This window comes from Orcinus orca, chromosome 4 (genome assembly GCF_937001465.1).
Source record: "Orcinus orca chromosome 4, mOrcOrc1.1, whole genome shotgun sequence".
Taxonomy (NCBI): Eukaryota; Metazoa; Chordata; class Mammalia; order Artiodactyla; family Delphinidae; genus Orcinus; species Orcinus orca.
In genome coordinates, this window is record NC_064562.1 from 48,316,882 (window position 1) to 48,337,570 (window position 20,689).

The window sequence follows — 20,689 nt, forward strand, 5'->3', positions numbered from 1 at the left end:
CATACTGTTCTCCATAGTGGCTGTATCAATTTACATTCCCATTAACAGTGCAAGAGGGTTCCCTTTTCTCCACACCCTCTCCAGCACTTATTGTTTGTAGATTTTTTGATGATGGCCATTCTGACTGGTGTGAGATGATATCTCATTGTAGTTTTGATTTGCATCTCTCTAATGATTAATGATGTTGAGCATTCTTTCATGTGTTTGTTGGCAATCTGTATATCTTCTTTGGAGAAATGTCTGTTTAGGTCTTCTGTGTGTTTTGGAGATTAATCCTTTGTCAGTTGCTTCATTTGCAAATATTTTCTCCCATTCTGAGGGTTGTCTTTTCGTCTTGTTTATGGTTTCCGTGGCTGTGCAAAAGCTTTTAAGTTTCATTAGGTCCCATTTGTTTATTTGTGTTTTTATTTCCATTTCTGTAGAAGGTGGGTCAAAAAGGATCTTGCTGTGATTTATGTCATAGAGTGTTCTGCCTATGTTTTCCTCTAAGAGTTTGATGGTGTCTGGCCTTACATTTAGGTCTTTAATCCATTTTCAGTTTATTTTTGTGTATGGTATTAGGGAGTGTTCTAATTTCATTCCTTTACATGTATCTGTCCAGTTCTCCCAGCACCACTTATTGAAGAGGCTGTCTTTTTTCCACTGTATATTCTTGCCTCCTTTATCAAAGATAAGGTGACCATATGTGTGTGGGTTTGTCTCTGAGCTTTCTATCCTGTTCCATTGATCTCTATTTCTGTTTTTGTGCCAGTACCATACTGTCTTGATTACTGTAGCTTTGTAGTATAGTCTGAAGTCAGGGAGCCTGATTCCTCCAGCTCTGTTTTTCTTTCTCAAGATTGCTTTGGCTATTCGGGATTCTCTATGTATGGTATCATATCATCTGCAAATAGTGACAGCTTTACTTCTTCTTTTCCAATTTGGATTCCTTTTATTTCTTTTTCTTCTCTGATTGCTGTGGCTAAAACTTCCAAAACTACGTTGAATAATAGAGGTGAGAGTTAGCAACCTTGTCTTGTTCCTGATCTTAGTAGAAATGGTTTTAGTTTTTCACCTTTGAGGACAATGTTGGCTGTGGGTTTGTCATATATGGCCTCTATTATGTTGAGGAAAGTTCCCTCTATGCCTACTTTATGGAGGGTTTTTATCATAAATGGGTGTTGAATTTTATCAAAAGCTTTCTCTGCATCTATTGAGATGATCATGTGGTTTTTCTCCTTCAGTTTGTTAATATGGTGTATCACGTTGATTGATTTGTGTATATTGAAGAATCCTTGCATTCCTGGGATAAACCCCACTTGATCATAGTGTATGATCCTTTTAATGTGCTGTTGGATTCTGTTTGCTAGTATTTTGTTGAGAATTTTTGCATCTATGTTCATCAGTGATCTTGGCCTGTAGTTTTCTTTCTTTGTGACATCTTTGTCTGGTTTAGGTATCAGAGTGATGGTGGCCTCGTAGAATGAGTTTGGGAGTGTTCCTCCCTCTGCTATATTTTGGAAGAGTTTGAGAAGGATAGGTGTTAGCTCTTCTCTAAATGTTTGATAGAATTTGCCTGTGAAGCCATCTGGTCCTGGGCTTTTGTTTGTTGAAAGATTTTTAATCACAGTTTCATTTTCAGTGCTTGTGATTGGTCTGTTCATATTTTCTAATTCTTCCTGGCTCAGCCTCGGAAGGCTGTGCATTTCTAAGAATTTGTCCATTTCTTCCAGTTGTCCATTTTATTGGCATATAGTTGCTTGTAGTAATCTCTTATTATCCTTTGTATCTCTGCAGTGTCAGTTGTTACTTCTCCTTTTTCATTTCTAATTCTATTGATTTGAGTCTTCTCCCTTTTTTTCTTGATAAGTCTGGCTAATGGTTTATCAATTTTGTTTATCTTCTCAAAAAAACAGCTTTTAGTTTTATTGATCTTTGCTATCGTTTCCTTCATTTCTTTTTCATTTATTTCTGATCTGATCTTTATACTTCTGCTAACTTTGGGGTTTTTTTGTTCTTCTTTCTCTAATTGCTTTAGGTGTAAGGTTAGGTTGTTTATTTGAGATGTTTCTTGTTTCTTAAGGTAGGATTGTATTGCTATAAACTTCCCTCTTAGAACTGCTTTTGCTGCAACCCACAGGTTTTGGGTCATTGTGTTTTCATTGTCATTTGTTTCTAGGTATTTTTTGATTTCCTCTTTGATTTCCTCAGTGATCGCTTGGTTATTAAGTAGTGTGTTGTTTAACCTCAATATGTTTGTATTTCTTACAGACTTTTTCCTGTAATTGATATCTCGTCTCATAGCGTTGTGGGTTGGAAAAGATACTTGATACGATTTCAATTTTCTTAAATTTACCAAGGCTTGATTTGTGACCCAAGATATGATCTATCCTGGAGAATGTTCCATGAGCACTTGAGAAGAATGTGTATTCTGTTGGTTTTGGATGGAATGTCCTATAAATATCAATTAAGTCCATCTTGTTTAATGTATCATTTAAAGCTTGTGTTTCCTTGTTTATTTTCATTTTGGATGATCTGTGCATTGGTGAAAGTGGGGTGTTAAAGTCCCCTGCTATGATTGTGTTACTGTCAATTTCCCCTTTTTTGGCTCTTAGTATTTTCCTTATGTATTGAGGTGCTCCTATGTTGGGTGCATAAATATTTACAATTGTTACATCTTCTTCTTGGATCGATCCCTTGATCATTATGTAGTGTCCTTCTTTGTCTCTTGTAATAGTCTTTGTTTTAAAGTCTGTTTTATCTGATATGAGAATTGCTACTCCAGCTTTCTTTTGACTTCCAATTGCATGGAATATCTTTTTCCATCCCCTCACTTTTAGTCTGTATGTGTCCCTAGGTCTGAAGTGGGTCTCTTGTAGACAGCATATAAACGGGTCTTGTTTTTGTATCCATTCAGCCAGTCTATGTCTTTTGGTTGGAGCATTTAATCCATTTATATTTAAGGTAATTATCAGTATGTATGTTCCTATTACCATTTTCTTAATTGTTTGGGGTTTATTATTGTAAGTCTTTTCCTTCTCTTGTGTTTCCTGCCTAGGGAAGTTCCTTTAGCATTTGTTGTAAAGCTGGTTTGGTGGTGTTGAATTCTCTTAGCTTTTGCTTGTCTGTAAAGCTTTTAATTTCTCCATCAAATCTGAATGAGATCCTTGCTGGGTAGAGTAATCTTGGCTGTAGGTTTTTCTCCTTCATCACTTTAAATATGTCCTGCCACTCCCTTCTGGCTTGCAGAGTTTCTGCTCAAAGATCAGCTCTTAACCTTATGGGTATCCCTTATGTGTTATTTGTTGTTTTTCCCTTGCTGCTTTTAATATTTGTTCTTTGTATTTAATTTTTGATAGTTTGATTAATATGTGTCTTGGGGTGTTTCTCCTTGGATTTATCCTGTATGGGACTCTCTGCTCTTCCTGGACTTGATTAACTATTTCCTTTCCCATATTAGGGAAGTTTTCATTTCTAATCTCTTCAAATATTTTCTCAGTCCCTTTCTTTTTCTCTTCTTCTTCTGGGACCCCTATAATTCAAATGTTGGTGCGTTTAATGTCGTCCCAGAGGTCTGTGAGACTGTCCTCAATTCTTTTCATTCTTTTTTCTCTATTCCACTCTGCAGTAGTTATTTCCACTATTTTATCTTCCAGGTCACTTATCCGTTCTTCTGCCTCAGTTATTCTGCTATTGATCCCTTCTAGAGAATTTTAAATTTCATTTATTGTGTTGTTCATCACTGTTTGTTTGCTCTTTAGTTCTTCTAGGTCCTTGTTAAATGTTTCTTGTATTTTCGCCATTCTATTTCCAAGATCTTAGATCATCTTTACTATCATTATTCTGAATTCTTTTTCAGGTAGACTGCCTATTTCCTCTTCATTTGTTAGGTCTAGTGGGTTTCTGCCGTGCTCCTTCATCTGCTGTGTGGTTCTCTGTCTTCTCATTTTGCTTATCTTACTGTGTTTGGGGTCTCCTTTTCACAGACTGCAGATTCTTAGTTTCCATTGTTTTTGATGTCTGTCCCCAGTGGCTAAGGTTGGTTCAGTGGGTTGTGTAGGCTTCCTGGTGGAGAGGACTGGTGCCTGTGTTCTGGTGGATGAGGCTGGATCTTGTCTTTCTGGTGTGCAGGTCCATGTCTGGTGGTGTGTTTTGGGGTGTCTGTGGCCTTATTATGATTTTAGGCAGCCTCTCTGCTAATGGGTGGGGCTGTGTTCCTGTCTTGCTAGTTGTTTGGCATAGGGTGTCCAGCACTGTAGCTTGCTGGTCACAGAGTGGAGCTGGGTCTTGGTGTTGAGATGGAGATATCTGGGAGATTTTCACTGTTTGATATTACATGGAGCTGGGAGGTCTCTTGTGGACCAGTGTCCTGAACTTGGCTCTCCCACCTCCGTGGCACAGCCCTGAAGCCTGGCTGGAGAACCAAGAGCCTCTCCTCCACACGGAAAGCAACAGTGAAAAATGCAAAGATGACTCTTTCCAGTTATAACCCACAGCTACCCTTGCACATCCTCTTCAGAGAAGCTCCTCGAGGATATCTGAGCTGCTGCCGCTTGTTCTGGAGTCCTCAGTAAGATCCCGGAGTACAGCTTAACTCGCAACTTTTAGGTTGTGAGTTTTCTTCAGTCGACATGTGTGTTCAGCTGCTAGAGTTGGAGGGCCTCCTGCAGAGGCAGGGGGTGGTTGTGGCTCACGGTGGGGACAAGGACACTGGCAGCAGGAGTTCTGGGAAGTACTTCTTGGTGTGAGCCCTCCCAGAGTCTGTCATTAGCCCCGCCAAAGAGACAATAGGCATTTTAAAAAATTTACTTATTTTATTTATTTTATTTTTGGCTATGTTGGGTCTTTGTTGCTGCACACAGGCTTACTCTAGTTGCGGTGAGCGGGGGCTACTCTTCGTTGCACTGCACAGGCTTCTCATTGTGGTGGCTTTTCTTTGTTTCGGAGCATGGGCTCTAGGTGCCCGGGATTCAGTAGTTGTGGTGTGTGGGCTCAGTAGTTGTGGCTCGTGGGCTCTAGAGCACAGGCTCAGTAGTTGTGGTGCACGGGCTTAGTTGCTTGGCGGCATGTGGGATCTTCCCGGACCAGGGCTCAAACCTGTGTCCCCTGCATTGGCAGGCAGATTCTTAACCACTGTGCTACCAGGGAAGCCCCACCATTTTTTTTTTTTTTTGCTTATTTTACATTTTACTGCTGTTTAACCAGATGAAGATATTTATATGGTATGCCATTCCACAATCGGAATACTTTTTCTACATTTACATGTATTTACAATAGCTTACATAACTTTTGAGGGAAAGGTAGTCTGAAAGGAAGTTACAACAACCTCAATATAGGATTATAAGAACCTTACTGAAAACAGTTCTAGTTTTTATTAATAATTGAATTGCTGAATGTTTAAATGAAATCATAAAAGGAGCATAAAGAAATGAATTCCATAACCCCTAAACAAAGACAACTTCTGAGAACTGACTTTAGCCAAAAAGGAAAAAAAGCTAATATTAATTTGTTACTCATGTCAGACACAGAAGCCGTTGCCTGCAGATCTGCTGCATTCAATACATGGTTCTCAGGCTGACACTGAAGAACCTCCCTAACTCGTCACCACCCTGCTTTCCTCCTGTATTGTGCCCTAACCAAGACAGACTACTCCTGATTCCCAAAAGGGGTTCATTTCCTTCTGTCTTCAAGCTTTTCTCCATACTGTTCTCTCCACTGGGAAGAGCCAGCGCCCCAGTCTCACTCTTTTGAATCTGCATTTGTCTAAAAGCAGTATCCAGAGGAACAATTTTGTTTGATCACTAAGTTAAAATTACGTCACGTAGTCTTTAACTTCTCCCACCCTCTGCCAACAGAAGCAACAACTCATTAAGGGAATGCACTGAAGGCAGCGAATCAAGTGAAACTCTTCACAGGTAAGAAACTCTCTCTCCAGCCCCTGACTTGCAAAATGTCCCCTTTACTACTGTTCATTCATTAATTCAGAAGATCGTTAACTGCCCATGATGTGCCACACGCTGTGCTAGGCCCTTAGGATGTAACAGTGAGGAAGACAGATATGGGCTCTGTCCTCAAGTTGCTTATAGTCATAAGGTCTATTTATTGACTGACTGCCTGGAAAAAAGATTTTATCTTTTCTATTTTTACCACTTATAAAAATAGAGATATGAGAGCCCTCTTTATATCATAAGAATATGAAAATGAATTCTAGTGTTTAAATTCCATTTAGGCAAAGAAAGGGTTATTCATTACTGTATCTTCAGCACCAAGCTTATTGCCTGTCATATAGTAGCTGTTCAGGAAATATTTGTTTAGTGAATGAATTAAGACAGATACTTCCTTAATGTCCCTGCTGTTTGATCAATATTCAGTGGACCTGAATCTTTCTAAATACAGCTTTCCCATAGCCTAAAAGAAACAAGTTTTGATTTTCTTCTCACCTGAGTGTGTAACATTACATCGTTCCTGTTAATAATATCTGCAGCTATCTACTGCATATTTTTATTTTTACTATTGTATGGGTGTTTTAGACTCATCTCATTTAGTCTGTCTAATCGAATCTATGATATAGGCATTATTATCCCTGTATATAGGTTAGAAATGGAGACTCAGCTTGCCAAGCAATTTGCCAAGTCATACAGCTTGTAAATAGAGGATCCAGACTTGAACTCAGGTCTAGCTGGTTCCTGAGCTCAGGCTTGTAACTGCTCCTGTGTTCTGCCTCTGAGTACCTGAACAATCAAGGTGATGGCAGGGCTGCACTCCTTGCAGAAGCCCTTGGATTAATCCATTTCCTTACCTTTCTTTTTTAGATCTCTGGGCCTCTAGAGCCTCATTCTTGGCACTCTTTGCCTTGGGGCTCCTTTCTCCATCTTCACACCCTATGACATAGCATCCTCCAGTCTTTCTGCTGAGATTGTCACATCACCTTCTCTCTTCTGTGTGAAATCTCCCTCTGCCTTCCTCTTTGTACAGAGACTTGTGATGGCATTTAGATAATGTAGGTATATCTCCACATAATTCAGGATAATCTCCCCATCTCAAGATCCTTGACATAATCACATCTGCGAAGTCTCTTGTGCCATATAAGGTAACATTCATAGGTTCTTGGCATTTGGACACAGATATTTGTCAGCCATTGTTCATCCTACCACATCCTACTTTTTAGGCCATTTTACCATTCGCGTGTACCATTGTGGTGGGCTCTACAGTGTTTCGTGTGGATGTTTTAAATCTCCAATCTCTTGCAAGTTCCAGTCACTTCTGTGCATCAATTTCAGATTGATCACCTGAAGTACACCTCAGACTATGTTCCCAGCCCCCAAACCTTCAAAGGCTCCCCATTGCCTGCTGCAGCAAGAACAAACTGCTTGCCCTGATAATTAAAACTAGCCACAATATAGCCATGACCTTCCTTCCCAAGGCTTTTCTCCTAATATTCTCAAACTTTTTGGTCTCAGGATCCCTTTGCACTCACAAATATCATTGAGGATTCCAAAGAGCTTTTGTTTATATAGGCCATTTCCATTTTTAGTATTGGAAAATAAAATTTAATTTTAAGCATTAAAAAATTAAAACATTTTGATATTCACTTAAAAGTAACAAAGTACATTATATATTACCATAATATATTTTATTATGAAAAATAACTATGTTTTTCAAAAAAAGTCATTAAGACTTAATCGTTAAAAATCATTAAATCATCAATTTAATGCATGGCTTAATAAAAGATAGCTGTATTCTCATATCTGCCTCTGCATTTATCTGCTGTGATATCAGATATCATGGAGCCTCTGGGAAACTCCACTATACACTTGTTTGAGACTGAGAGTTAAAAAGAAAATAATACCTTAGTATTATAATAAAAATAGTGTTGACCTCACAAACCCCCTTTGCAAGGGCACCACCTTCAGAGCTGCTGTCATAATATTATCAAACTGGTACCCATCCTACAGAGAACTATGTAGTTTAGTTCAAGTTACTGATTTAAATAGGTCTGATAGTTTTGTAAAGCGACACTTATTGCTAAGAGAGGTGTTTTTTTCCTTTGGTTTTTAAATTTTTAAGTGAGTCATTAAGATTGCATCTCTTAGAATCCATGAGAGAAACATTGGGTTTTATAGCTATTATTACACAAAAATGAATTTTCTAACCAAGATTATATATTATTACCTTTTCATTCTGCAAAATGTTCATGGGCACTGAGTACATAGAGGTGATGCAACTTTGGATCTCCCTCATAGGGTATTTTAGGACTTCTGCAGGTTTGGGTTATGGCTGCCATCTTGGGCTTTTTTTTTTTTTTTCCGGTACGCAGGCCTCTCACTGTTGTGGCCTCTCCCGTTGCGGAGCACAGGCTCCGGACGCGCAGGCTCAGCGGCCATGGCTTACGGGAGCAGCCGCTCCGCGGCATGTGGGATCTTCCCGGACCAGGGCACGAACCCGTGTCCCCTGCATCGGCAGGCGGACTCTCAACCACTGCGCCACCAGGGAAGCCCTGGGCTTATATTTTAAGCCATCACTTTTGTCTTCATTAGCTTGTTTCTGTCAATAAATCTTAACACTGAGTTTTGAAATGGAATGTTTGCATGACCATTCTTATGCTTCCAGAGAGCCAGTCACATTACACACAGGAGAGTTGGAAGATCCACCTAGTTGCTTCACATTCCCATCTGAAGGTGAGTTTTTAATGAAAGCACAGAAATGGAGCCTGCTTAAAACCCTGCAGTGGCTCCCCTTTCAATGCTTCCCTCCACACTGCTAGCCTCCTCACCACCTTTAAAGCCTTTGCTCAGATGTCACTTTCCCAGTGAGACCTACTCTCACCACCTTATGTAAAAATTATAACCCTCCCACAATCCCAGTCCCCCTTATCTTTTTCTTTTTTTAAATTACACTTAGCATTTTTTTATACTATGTAAATTACTAATTTATGTTGTTGATTGTGTGTCACCTCCTGCTAGACAAAAGCTGCACAAGGGCATATGTCTTTAGTTGTTTGGTTCCCTGATATATCCAGTACCTAGAACTTTCCTGGCACATAGCAGGTCCTCAATAAATAATTACTGAATGGATGAAAAGAAAAAGAAATGAGACAGATGGTTCTCTATATACTTTCCAAAGACAAAATGTTCTCTATAAAACAGGCAGATCAAGGAAGAGATTGAAAATAACAGAATCTGTTGAAAAACAAAATGGCACAACCCGGGCTAGATAAGGAAAAGAAAAAATAATAACATTACAGAGGAAAGCCTTAGAAAAATAAAAATTAGGATATGCATGACTAAAATCATAGTCAGGGACATGATGGACCCCAAGAGAAAATTACAGAAAAGGAATTTTTAAACCTAAGAAACATGAAAGATAATGATACAGAATATGTTAGATTTGGAAGGCGAAGGCAAATAAGCAGACACATTATCAGCCTTCTTATGGAAGAGAACAAAGTAAATGGGAAAGAATGATACTGTGAAAATGATGGTTATTCAACAAACTGTAGCTATAAATCTGGACAGTAATAATGTAAATAGGGAAAATCGAGGTGTGAGGTGAAATAGATAGAAGAAGGTAAGTTTCCATATTTTCTTGTCTTTTGTAGAAGAGTATCTATGTATACCTAAAATAAAAACATAATATTCTTAAATAAAATAATTGCAAATTTTAATTTCTAAACCTTTAACTTGTGAGAAATCTTTAAGAACTAATATTTTGAAGAAAAGAGCATTTATTTGAAATTGAACAATTAATTCCTTCAGGTTTTACTTCACTTATATGTTTATACTGTTGTTTCAATGTTTACCCAAGAGAATACAACATATATCCTTGTTTTATTAGATTAATATGTGAGTGCCTTTACCTTTTCTCATAATTTGTGAGTACCTGAGAACATGTTAACTGCATTCACTTTCCTTCCAACTGTCATACAGTTGTTGTCACATGTAAAGGTAAAGGTAAATGCCATAATGGATCATTTGCATTGTGTTGTACAGTTAAAATTCATTTAGATACACCCACATATTCACACTTTACTTTCTATCTGCTATCATTTTACTTATGCCATTAATGTTCCCTTTAATGTATTCTCCCAGTTTCTGTTTTCCTGAACTTGTCTTTATTTTGTCCCCATTTTTGAGGAACATTTTTGCTGAATATAGAATCTAGGTTAACATTTTTCCTTCACTTTGAAAATATTCCACTGTTTTCTGGCTTCCAGTGTCTCTACTAAGAAGTCAGCTCTAAATTTAAATGTTGCTCATTTAAATGTAATCTGCCATTTTTGCCCTTCTGGCAGCTTTAAGACTGTTTTTGTCTTTGGGTTTTTTCTGGGTTTTTTGTTTATTTGTTTGTTTTTTGCAGTTTTTATTGATATACCTAGGTATGATTTTCTTTATATAAGGAGAACTTGTTTGGGGTTTGGAGTAATGCTGTTGAATATGTGGTAGTCTGCGCCTCCATTATCCAGACCTTGTGGGTCTATATCTATTACCTGTATTTTTTTTCTCTTGGTTTTCTGCCATGTTATTTTGTCTCCTCATATGCCTGGTTATTTTTATTGTATGACAGACATACGTGAAAAATTGTACAGATGGTTTCAGACTTAGAATATGATCACCTTCCTCCAGAGAGCATTCATGCTTGCTTCTGGTACACAGCCAAGGACACCAGCAATCCCAGATCAATTTAATCCAATCAGGAATTAAGATGATTTGAAGATGGACCTCAGGATCCCCAAGGGCAGGTCCAGTTCCTTATTCCTATGATGTAGCCCTTTTCTGTTCCAACCCAAAGCCTTGGGGTTTTATCAGAACACACCCCAGCCCCATGATTGGGAACATAGTCTCATGAGAGTTTGATTTTTTTGAGAGATGCAGCATATTATTTTAAGTAATTCTGTCCTTTTGTTTTTGTTCTTGTAAAATTTTAGGAAGTCCATCTGTGAAAAATTCAGCTTCTCATTCATTCCATTCTTCTCCTAAGAAGTCTCCAATTCACTCATCCCTAACTAGTTCGGCTGAAGATTCTATAGGTTCCACACCACAATATAGATCCACCAAGCCTGTTCATTCACCTGATTCTGTTAAAGGTAAGAATAACCTGATATAACTGATGAGATTAATTGATTTCCTACTCCAGTGACTTAAAAGTTCACTGGAATTATATTAATTATATTTTTATATTATTTATATAATTAATTATATAATTATATTAATTGGAATTAATAAAGGTTCACATGGTGTTCTTATATGTACACTCTAATTGATGCTGTGTGGTGGGTGTGTGCTTAAGTGGGTCTTCTTTATTTGTTTATTTATTGAGTCTTATTTAAATAGAATAGTTACTGTATACCACATACACACACACCCCTTAGTAAATATACATAGATATTATAGGTAAATATTATCTGTTTCTTTCTCTGACATGAATAATGACCTTTTTCTCTATTTTATTATAAGATTTTGAGTCTTCTTTTAAATGCTGAGAATGACTTTTCTTTCTTTTTTTTTTTCAGTTTAGAGGAAATTTTATACACCAGGTTCTTATTAGTTATCTATTTTATACATACTAGTGTATATATGTCAATCCCAATCTTCCAATTCATCCCACCCCCACCCACCTTTCCCCCCTTGGTGTCCATACGTTTGTTCTCTACATCTCTGTCTCTATTTCTGCTTTGCAAACTGGTTCATCTGTAACATTTTTCTAGATTCCACATATATGTGTTAATATACGATATTTGTTTTTCTCTATCTGACTTACTTCACTTTGTATGACCGACTCTAAGTCCATCCACCTCACTATAAATAACTCAATTTTTTTTCCTTTTATGGCTGAGTAATATTCCATTGTATATATGTACCACATCTTCTTTATCCATTCACCTGTCAATGGACACTTTGGTTGCTTCCATATCCTGGCTCTTGTAAATAGAGCTGCAATGAACATTGTGGTACATGACTCTTTTTGAATTATGGTTTTCTCAGGGTATATGCCCAGGAATGGGACTGCTGGATCATATGGTAGTTCCAGTTTTAGTGTTTTAAGGACCCTCCGTACTGTTCTCTATAGTGGCTTTATCAATTTACATTCCCACCAACAGTGTAAGAGGGTTCCCTTTTCTCCACACCCTCTCCAGCATTTGTTGTTTGTAGATTTTCTGATGATGCCCATTCTACAATGAGGTGATACCTCATTGTAGTTTTGATTTGCATTTCTCTACTAATTAGTGATGTCGAGCAGCTTTTCATGTGCCTCTTGGCCATCTATATGTCTTCTTTGGAGAAATGTCTGTTTAGGTCTTCTGCCCATTTTTTGATTGGGTTGTTTGTTTTTTTAATATTGAGCTGCATGAGCTGTTTATATATTTTGGAGATTTATCCCTTGTCAGTTGCTTTGCTTGCAAATATTTTCTCCCATTCTGAGGGTTGTCTTTTCATCTTGTTTATAGTTTCCTTTGCTATGCAAAAGCTTTAATGTTTCATTAGATCCAATTTGTTTATTATTGTTTTTATGTCCATTACTCTAGGAGGTGGATCAAAAAAGATCTTGCTGTGATATATGTCAAAGAGTGTTCTTCCTATGTTTTCCTCTAAGAGTTTTATAGTGTCTGGTCTGACATTTAGGTCTCTAATCCTTTTTGAGTTTATTTTTGTGTATGGTGTTAGGGAGTGTTCTAATTACATTCTTTTACATGTAGTTGTCCAGTTTTCCCAGCACCACTTATTGAGGAGACTGTGTTTTCTCCCTTATATATCCTTGCCTCCTTTGTCATAGATTAGTTGACCATAGGTGCATGGCTTTATCTCTGGGCTTTCTATCCTGTTCCACTAATCTATATTTCTGTTTTTATGCCAGTACCGTATGTCTTGATGACTGTAGCTTTGTAGTATAGTATCAGGGAGTCAGGGAGTCTGATTCCTCCTGCTCTGTTTTTTTCCCTCAAGATTGCTTTGGCTATTTGGGGTCTTTTGTGTCTCCATACAAATTTTGAGATTTTTTTGTTCTAGTTCTGTAAACAGTGCCATTGGTAATTTGATAGGGATGGCATTGAATCTGTAGATGGCTTTGGGAAGTATAGTCATTTTCACAATATTGATTCTTCCAATCCAAGAGCATGGTATATCTCTCCACCTGTTTGTGTCATCTTTGATTTCTTTCATCAGTGTCTTATAGTTTTCTGAGTGCAGGTCTTTACCCTCCTTAGGTAGGCTTATCCCTAGGTATTTTATTCTTTTTGTTGCCATGGGGAATGGGATTATCTCCTTAATTTCTCTTTCTGATCTTTCATTTTTAGTGTATAGGAATGCAAGATATTTCTGTGCATTAATTTTTTATCCTGCAACTTTACCAAATTCATTGATTAGCTCTAGTAGTTTACTGATGGTATCTTTAGGATTTTCTATGTATCATATCGTGTCATCTGCAAACAGTGATAGTCTTCCTTCTTCTTTTCCAATTTGGATTCCTTTTATATCTTTTTCTTCTCGGACTGCCTAGGACTTCCAAAACTATGTTGAATAAGAGTGGCAAGAATGGACATCCTTGTCTTGTTCCTGATCTTAGAGGAAATGCTTTCAGTTTTTCAGCATTGAGAATGATGTTTGCTGTGGGTTGTCATATATGGCCTTTATTATGTTGAGGTGGGTTCCCTCTGTGCCCACTTTCTGGAGAGTTTTTATCATAAATGAGTATTGACTTTTGTCAAAAACTTTTTCTGCATCTATTGAGATGATCATACAGATTTATTCTTCAATTTGTTAATATGGTTTATCACATTGATTGATTTGCATATATTGAAGAATCCTTGCATCCCTGGGATAAATCCCACTTAATCATAGTGTATGATCCTTTTAATGTGTTGTTGGATTCTGTTTGCTAGTATTTTGTTGAGGATTTTTGCATCTATATCCATGAGTGATATTGGTCTCTAATTTTCTTTTTTTGTAGTATCTTTGTCTGGTTTTGGTATCAGGGTGATGGTGGCCTCATAGAATGAGTTTGGGAGTGTTCCTCCCTCTACAATTTTTTGGAAGAGTTTTAGAAGGATGGGTGTTAGCTCTTCTCTAAATGTTTGATAGAATTCCCCTGTGAAGCCGTCTGGTCCTGGACTTCTGTTTGTTGGAAGATTTGTAATCAGTGTTTCAATTTCATTACTTGTGATTGGGCTGTTCATATTTTCTATTTCTTCCTGGTTCAGTCTTGGAAGGTTATACCTTTCTAAGAATTTGTCCATTTCTTCCAGATTGTCCATTTTATTGGCATAGAGTTGCTTGTAGTAGTGTCTTAGGATGCTTTGTATTTCTGCGGTGTCTGTTGTAACTTCTCCTTTTTCATTTCTAATTTTATTGATTTGAGTCCTCTCCCTCTTTTTCTTGATGAGTCTGGCTCATGGTTTATCAATTTTGTTTATCTTCTCAAAGAACCAGCTTTTAGTTTTATTGATCTTTGCTATTTTCTTTGTTTCTGTTTCATTTATTTCTGCTCTGATCTTTATGATTTCTTTCCTTCCACTAACTTTTGGTTTTGTTTGTTCTACTTTCTCTAGTTCCTTTAGGTGTAGGGTTAGATTGTTTATTTGAGATTTTTCTTGTTTCTTGAGGTAGTATTTCTGTAAACTTCCCTCTTAGAACTGCCTTTGCTGCATCCCATAGGTTTTGGATCGTCGTGTTTTCGTTGTCATTTGTCTCTAGGTATTTTTTTATTTCCTCTTTGATTTCTTCAGTGATCTCTTGGTTATTTAGTAATGTATTGTTTAGCCTCCATGTGTTTGTGTTTTTTACGTTTTTTCCCCTGTAATTTATTTCTAATCTCATAGTGTTGTGGTTAGAAAAGATGCTTGATACGATTTCAATTTTCTTAAATTTACCAAGGCTTGATTTGTGACCCAAGATGTGATCTATCCTGGAGAATGTTCCATGAGCACTTGAGAAGAAAGTGTAATCTGCTGTTTTTAGATGGAATGTCCTATAAATATCAATTAAATCTATGTGGTCTATTGTATCATTTAAAGCTTCTGTTTCCTTATTTATTTTCATTTTGGATGATCTGTCCATTGGTGTAAGTGAGGTGTTAATGTCCCCCACTATTATTGTGTTACTGTCGATTTCCTCTTTTATAGCTGTTAGCAGTTGCCTTATGTATTGAGGTGCTCCTATTTTGGGTGCATATATATTTATAATTGTTATATCTTCTTCTTGGATTGATCCCTTGATCATTATGTAGTGTCCTTCCTTGTCTCTTGTAACCTCCTTTATTTTAGAGTCTATTTTACCTGATATGAGTATTGCTACTCCAACTTTCTTTTGATTTCCATTTGCATGGAATATCTTTTTCTGTCCCCTCACTTTCAGTCTGTATGTGTCCCAAGGTCTGAAGTGGGTCTCTTGTAGAGCATATATATGGGTCTTGTTTTTGTATCCATTCAGCAAGCCTGTGTCCTTTGGTTGGAGCATTTAATCCATTCACATTTAAGGTAATTATCAATATGTATGTTCCTGTGACCATTTTCTTAATTGTTTTGGGTTTGTTTTTGTAGGTCCTTTTCTTCTCTTTGTTTCCCATTTAGAGAAGTTTTTTAGCATTTGTGTAAAGCTGGTTTGGTGGTGCTGAATTCTCTTAGCTTTTGTTTGTTTGTAAAACTTTTGATTTCTCCATTGAATCTGAATGAGATCCTTGCTGGGTAGAGTAATCTTGGTTGTAGTTTCTTCCCTTTCATCACTTTAAGTATATCATGCTGCTCCCTTCTGGCTTGTAGAGTTTCTGCTGAGAAATCAGCTGTTAACCTTATGGGAGTTACCTTGTATGTTATTTGTTGTTTTTCCCTTGTTGCTCTGAATAATTTTTCTTTAATTTTTGATAGTTTGATTACTACGTGTCTTGGCGTGTTTCCTTGGGTTTATCCTGCCTGGGACTCTGCGCTTCCTGGACTTGGGAGGCTATTTCCTTTCCCATGTTAGGGAAGTTTTCGACTATAATCTCTTCAGATATTTTCTCGGGTCCTTTCTCTCTCTCTTCTCCTTCCAGGACCCCTATAATGCAAATTTTGGTGTGTTTAATGTTGTCCCAGAGGTCTCTTAGTCTGTCTTCATTTCTTTTCATTCTTTTTTCTGTTCCACGGCAGTGAATTCCACCATTCTGTTTTCCAGGTCACTTATCCATTCTTCTGCCTCAGTTATTCTGCTATTGATTCCTTCTTGTGTATTTTTCATTTCAGTTATTTTATTGTTCATCTCTGTTTGTTTGTTCTTTAATGCTTCTAGGTCTTTGTTGAACATTTCTTGCGTCTTCTCGATCTTTGTCTCCATTCTTTTTCCGACGTCCTGGATCATCTTCTCTATCATTATTCTGAATTATTTTTCTGAAAGATTGCCTATCTCCACCTCATTTAGTTGTTTTACCTTGTTCCTTCATCTGGTCATAGTCCTCTGCCTTTTCATTTTGTCTATCTTTCCACAAATGTGGTTTTCATTCCACAGGCTGCAGGATTCTAGTTCTTGTTTCTGATGTGTCTGACTTTTCTTTCTTATTTACATTCTCTAAAATTATTTACATTCTCTTCAGTCTCTGCCTTCGTAAGTGCAAGTGTCTATCATACAAACTTACCAAAATGTTCTCATTTTTAAAATTTTAAGTTCATTTGTTATTCACTAAGACAGATGGGGAAATGATTTGATTTAGAATAAGAGCCTGATAAATAAGTGGACATTAAATATGTATATGTTGAATTGAAATTGAAATGTTTTTCATCATATATGACAGTGATTCAAACGGCTCCAGTGCTCTGTGGTATCATTCTCTTTGATAAGGGATAAGTTAGGCAAGTTGTTGCATCATTGTTAAGTCAGTTCCTGGTCTTTTGAAATTCTATGCCTAACATATTTTTAGATTCTAAAAAAAAAGAAATCGGGACCTAATCACAGATTTTAGTACAGTTTCTGTTTTACCATCTTTTTCTGCATTTGTGTCCTCCTTCATCTCTTATGCTTCTAAGTTATTCTTTAATATTTAAAAAAAATTTAGAGTAGCAAATTACTTCATTATTACAGCAGTGACTATTGCAAGAGTAGAACAGTGCTGTTGGTCACCTCATTATTAATTTGTGGTTACATAATAGTGTGGCATTTTCTTTTTTTACCCTGTTGTCAGATACTCATCAAACTTCATATGTTTTGTGTTACGTTAAAAATTTCTCAATGAGAAATTATTTTTTATTCTCTTGAACCAAAATAACTCCTAGATGATTGCCTTTAAAATTTAATATCTTGAAGTGAAAGAGTCTTTTGGTAGGAAAATGAGCCATCAAAAGTATTTTCTTTTTTTTTTTTTTTTCATCAAAAGTATTTTCAAAGTTATACAGCAAGTCAGAGGCTAAGCTCAAAATTAAAATCTTGTGATTGACAACCAGTATTTTTTAGAAGTTGACAAAACTTAGCGTACTTATTAGAGAGTAGCTCAAATGCTTCTAGCCTCTCCTCAGTTGCTACTGCCACATTTACTCTAGGTTCACTGTGGCCATGTCAGCATCTGTACTCCCCTCTCCCATCATTTAATACTATCCTCATTCAGGTGTCAAGAACTGAAATGGGCACTTGGCCTCACACACACTCAAAGCTGTTGCCAGCATCAGTATTAAATCTTGTGCTTCCAAACTCTAAGTTACTGGAACTACTCAGCTTTGGTATGAAAAGTTGTCATTTATAATGCAGAATGTATCATTAAACTTGAAGTGTTCTTCACACTCATCACATTTAATGCTACCTAGTTAAAATATAGTAAATCAGATTGGTTTGAAACAAAATCAGATAAGCTAGTATTGCAGTATTAGATAAAACATTTCTTTATTTTCAAATAGTGTTTTAAATTTTTCATTATTTTAAAGGAAAGATTGTTTAACCTGTAAGAGAAAGATATCTAAGATGAAATACTGAATAGATTTTTAATACCACATCTAAGCAATTTTCTAATAGCTTCACAGTCTCAGCCAATAGAAACAACTGGAAAAACATGCAGGAAGCTTCAGAACAGACTGGAAAGCTTGCAGACTCTGGTAGAAGATTTACAGATGAAGAATGAAGGTACAGTGTACATTTTTGGAGAGATCTTCCTTGTTCAAAAGAATACTCACCTTCCCTTCAGGTTAAGCCTCTTATCTGTAGTCCCACTGAAAAGGATCTTGAACAAGAAATTCAGAAACCTTAGTCAAAATATGAGTGTCTTAACCATGCCTAATGCCTGGATTAATAGTGTGACCTTGGGCAGGTCACTTTAGCCCTGCTCTCCTCTTTCATCTAATAGGGATGATAATATGGCTGACTAGCCCTCAATAGAACACATGTTTTGAGCGGCTGATTTCACATGAGACTTTCCCATACACTGTCTTTCTTGTCCCTGTTAGGTCTGTAGATGAGAATTTGTATGGCAGTAGCCAAGATAAGTTTGCAGTTAATAGCCAGAAAACAAAACAACAGTATTTAGCCTTATAGAGGATTTAAATTAGCATGGGTATAGGAGACTGTGCCACCCCATGAATCACTCAATAAAAAGATAAACTGCATATAAATATACTGAAGCAAAAATAAATAATAAAAAATGAAAAAAAAATTAAATTTAAAAAATATATACTGAAGCTCTCCAAATGAGAAACTGTTGTACTCTGCAGATGATAGACAACTTTTGGGGCATAAATTCTTAGTGGATGTTCCCATGGATTTGGGAGGCTGTCATGTTTTATGATTTGCTGACATGAATCCAGGAGCCTTTGTCAGAAAGAAATTAATTTTGGAGGATACATGTTATTCTCATTTCATCTTCCATCTCTAGAGAATATAAGTTGCTAGATGGAGGATAATAAATAATTTTCTAAGAATAAATCCTTTTAAAATAAATTTAACCTTATTAATGATAATAGTTGTTATTAGCATTTATTGAGCACTTACCAGCTATGTGCCAGGCCCTGTACTCAGTGTCTTACTAATTAGCTTCACAACACTGGGAGGTGGGTGCTAATATTATGTCATTTGGTGATGAGGAAGCTGAAGATCACAATCAGTCAGTAAGTTTTAAGTCACACAATGAGTAATAGAGCTGGGACTTGACCTCTGCAATTTCTAGCTCCAAAATGCACATTTTTTAATGTACTAAAGTTATTCCAAATTGTTACTAAAGAAAATTAACAACTTCTTTATGATAACTCCAGATGCCTGCATATATAAACATAAAGGAAAATGTTTGAGTTTAAGTTTATCATAACTTTTTAAGGAAGATGCATTATCTTATTGACCCCATTTTTATTCACACTTTGACTTATATTTCGGACTTTATCTGAGTCATCCTACCATGTAATAATCCAAATGGAAAACATGTTGTATTTGTTTAAAAAACTTCTTAAAAGTTTTTTTAGACAAATACTTTTTATTGGATGCATTGTCTGGGTAGAGTGTGTCTTGGAAATTCTGCAATAGCTATTTTGGAGAGAATTTGGGGAACATTTATCAAAATTTAAAGTGCATGTATTCTTTTACCCAGAAACTCTACTTCTAGCAATTTATTCTGCAAGGAGACATTGTACATACAAAAGTCTGAAGTATTTCCTATAGCATGTTCATAAACAAAGATAAGAAACAACTTTTAAAAATTTATTTACTAACATGGGGCATCCACACAATGGAATACTGTGCAGTCATAACAAATCATGAGCTGAACTGGAAAGAGGTTGACGTTCTGTTAAGTGAATAAAAGCAAGCTACAGAACAATTTCTACCACATATTTCCATTTGTGTAAAGAAGAAAACTCTGTGTGTGTGTGTGTGTGTGTGTGTGTGTGTGTGTGTGTGTGTGTGTGTGTGTACACATGTGAAGATACTCACTGACAGGTTTACAGTGATGACCTGGGATGGGGAAGTTCAACAGATTGAGGGAACAAAATCAATGACCTTTACCCCTCTTTGTACCCTTCTGAGGTGTTCAAATTATTTACAATTAGTATGTATTACTTCTATAACAATAATTATCATGTTCATTTATTTATTGGCTGTGCTGCACAGCTTGTGAGATCTTAGTTCCCTGACCAGGGATTGAACCCATACCCTCAGCAGTGAAAGAGCAGAGTCCTAACCACTGGACCACCAGGGAATTCTCTATCATGTTCATTTAAAGCAACTGAAAGAGCAAAGATTTACCCTTAGCTCTGTTTCATAATTTCAGTCTTTTAAAAAATATGCTACTTTGCAGTTTTTGAGAACTTATTGAGCTCAGGATGTATCTATTCTGTGGTAGCAAGCTGACCTTTTAAGACGTGCATAATAGAATTTAAAGCCTGAGTAATGTTGCTTTTCTAACTTTGCTTTATCAACATTTTCAGCAATGTCTTCAATGATCAGAAATCAAGAAGAGAGGATACAGAAAGTGAAAGACCAGGAAAAAATGTTACTAAAATGATACATTGCTTGCCTGTTCTTTACAGAGAGATGATGCCCAATTAATTGTGGTGTTACTTATAATTAGTGCCTTTTTCTTTTTATGTGAAAATTTAATAAAAGATACCCTGTCCTGTAAACTCTATTTTGAAATAAACTAGTCTTCAGCGCTCTCTCAGTAAAACTTAAAAGCAGTACTAGCTAGAAGCAAAAGTACCTAATAGGTGTTATTTTGTGCTAATACCAGTGTGTTGGAATAATCACATGTTTTTTTGTTATCTTTAGTGGTGCTGAGGCAA

At 36.6% G+C, this 20,689-nt stretch overlaps 1 protein-coding gene across 1 annotated transcript in view; it reads left to right on the forward strand.

Annotated features, from left to right (window-relative positions):
- CCDC158 (coiled-coil domain containing 158) overlaps positions 1-20,605 on the forward strand; it is a 96,477-nt gene extending 75,872 nt beyond the window's left edge. The window contains exons 19-23 of the mRNA XM_049709360.1: positions 5,838-5,894; positions 8,590-8,657; positions 10,904-11,062; positions 17,943-18,050; positions 20,336-20,605. Coding sequence (XP_049565317.1) covers positions 5,838-5,894; positions 8,590-8,657; positions 10,904-11,062; positions 17,943-18,050; positions 20,336-20,412 — 469 coding nt within the window. The 3' untranslated portion in view covers positions 20,413-20,605. The remainder of the gene's footprint in view (positions 1-5,837; positions 5,895-8,589; positions 8,658-10,903; positions 11,063-17,942; positions 18,051-20,335) is intronic.
- The last annotated feature ends 84 nt before the right edge of the window (positions 20,606-20,689 follow it).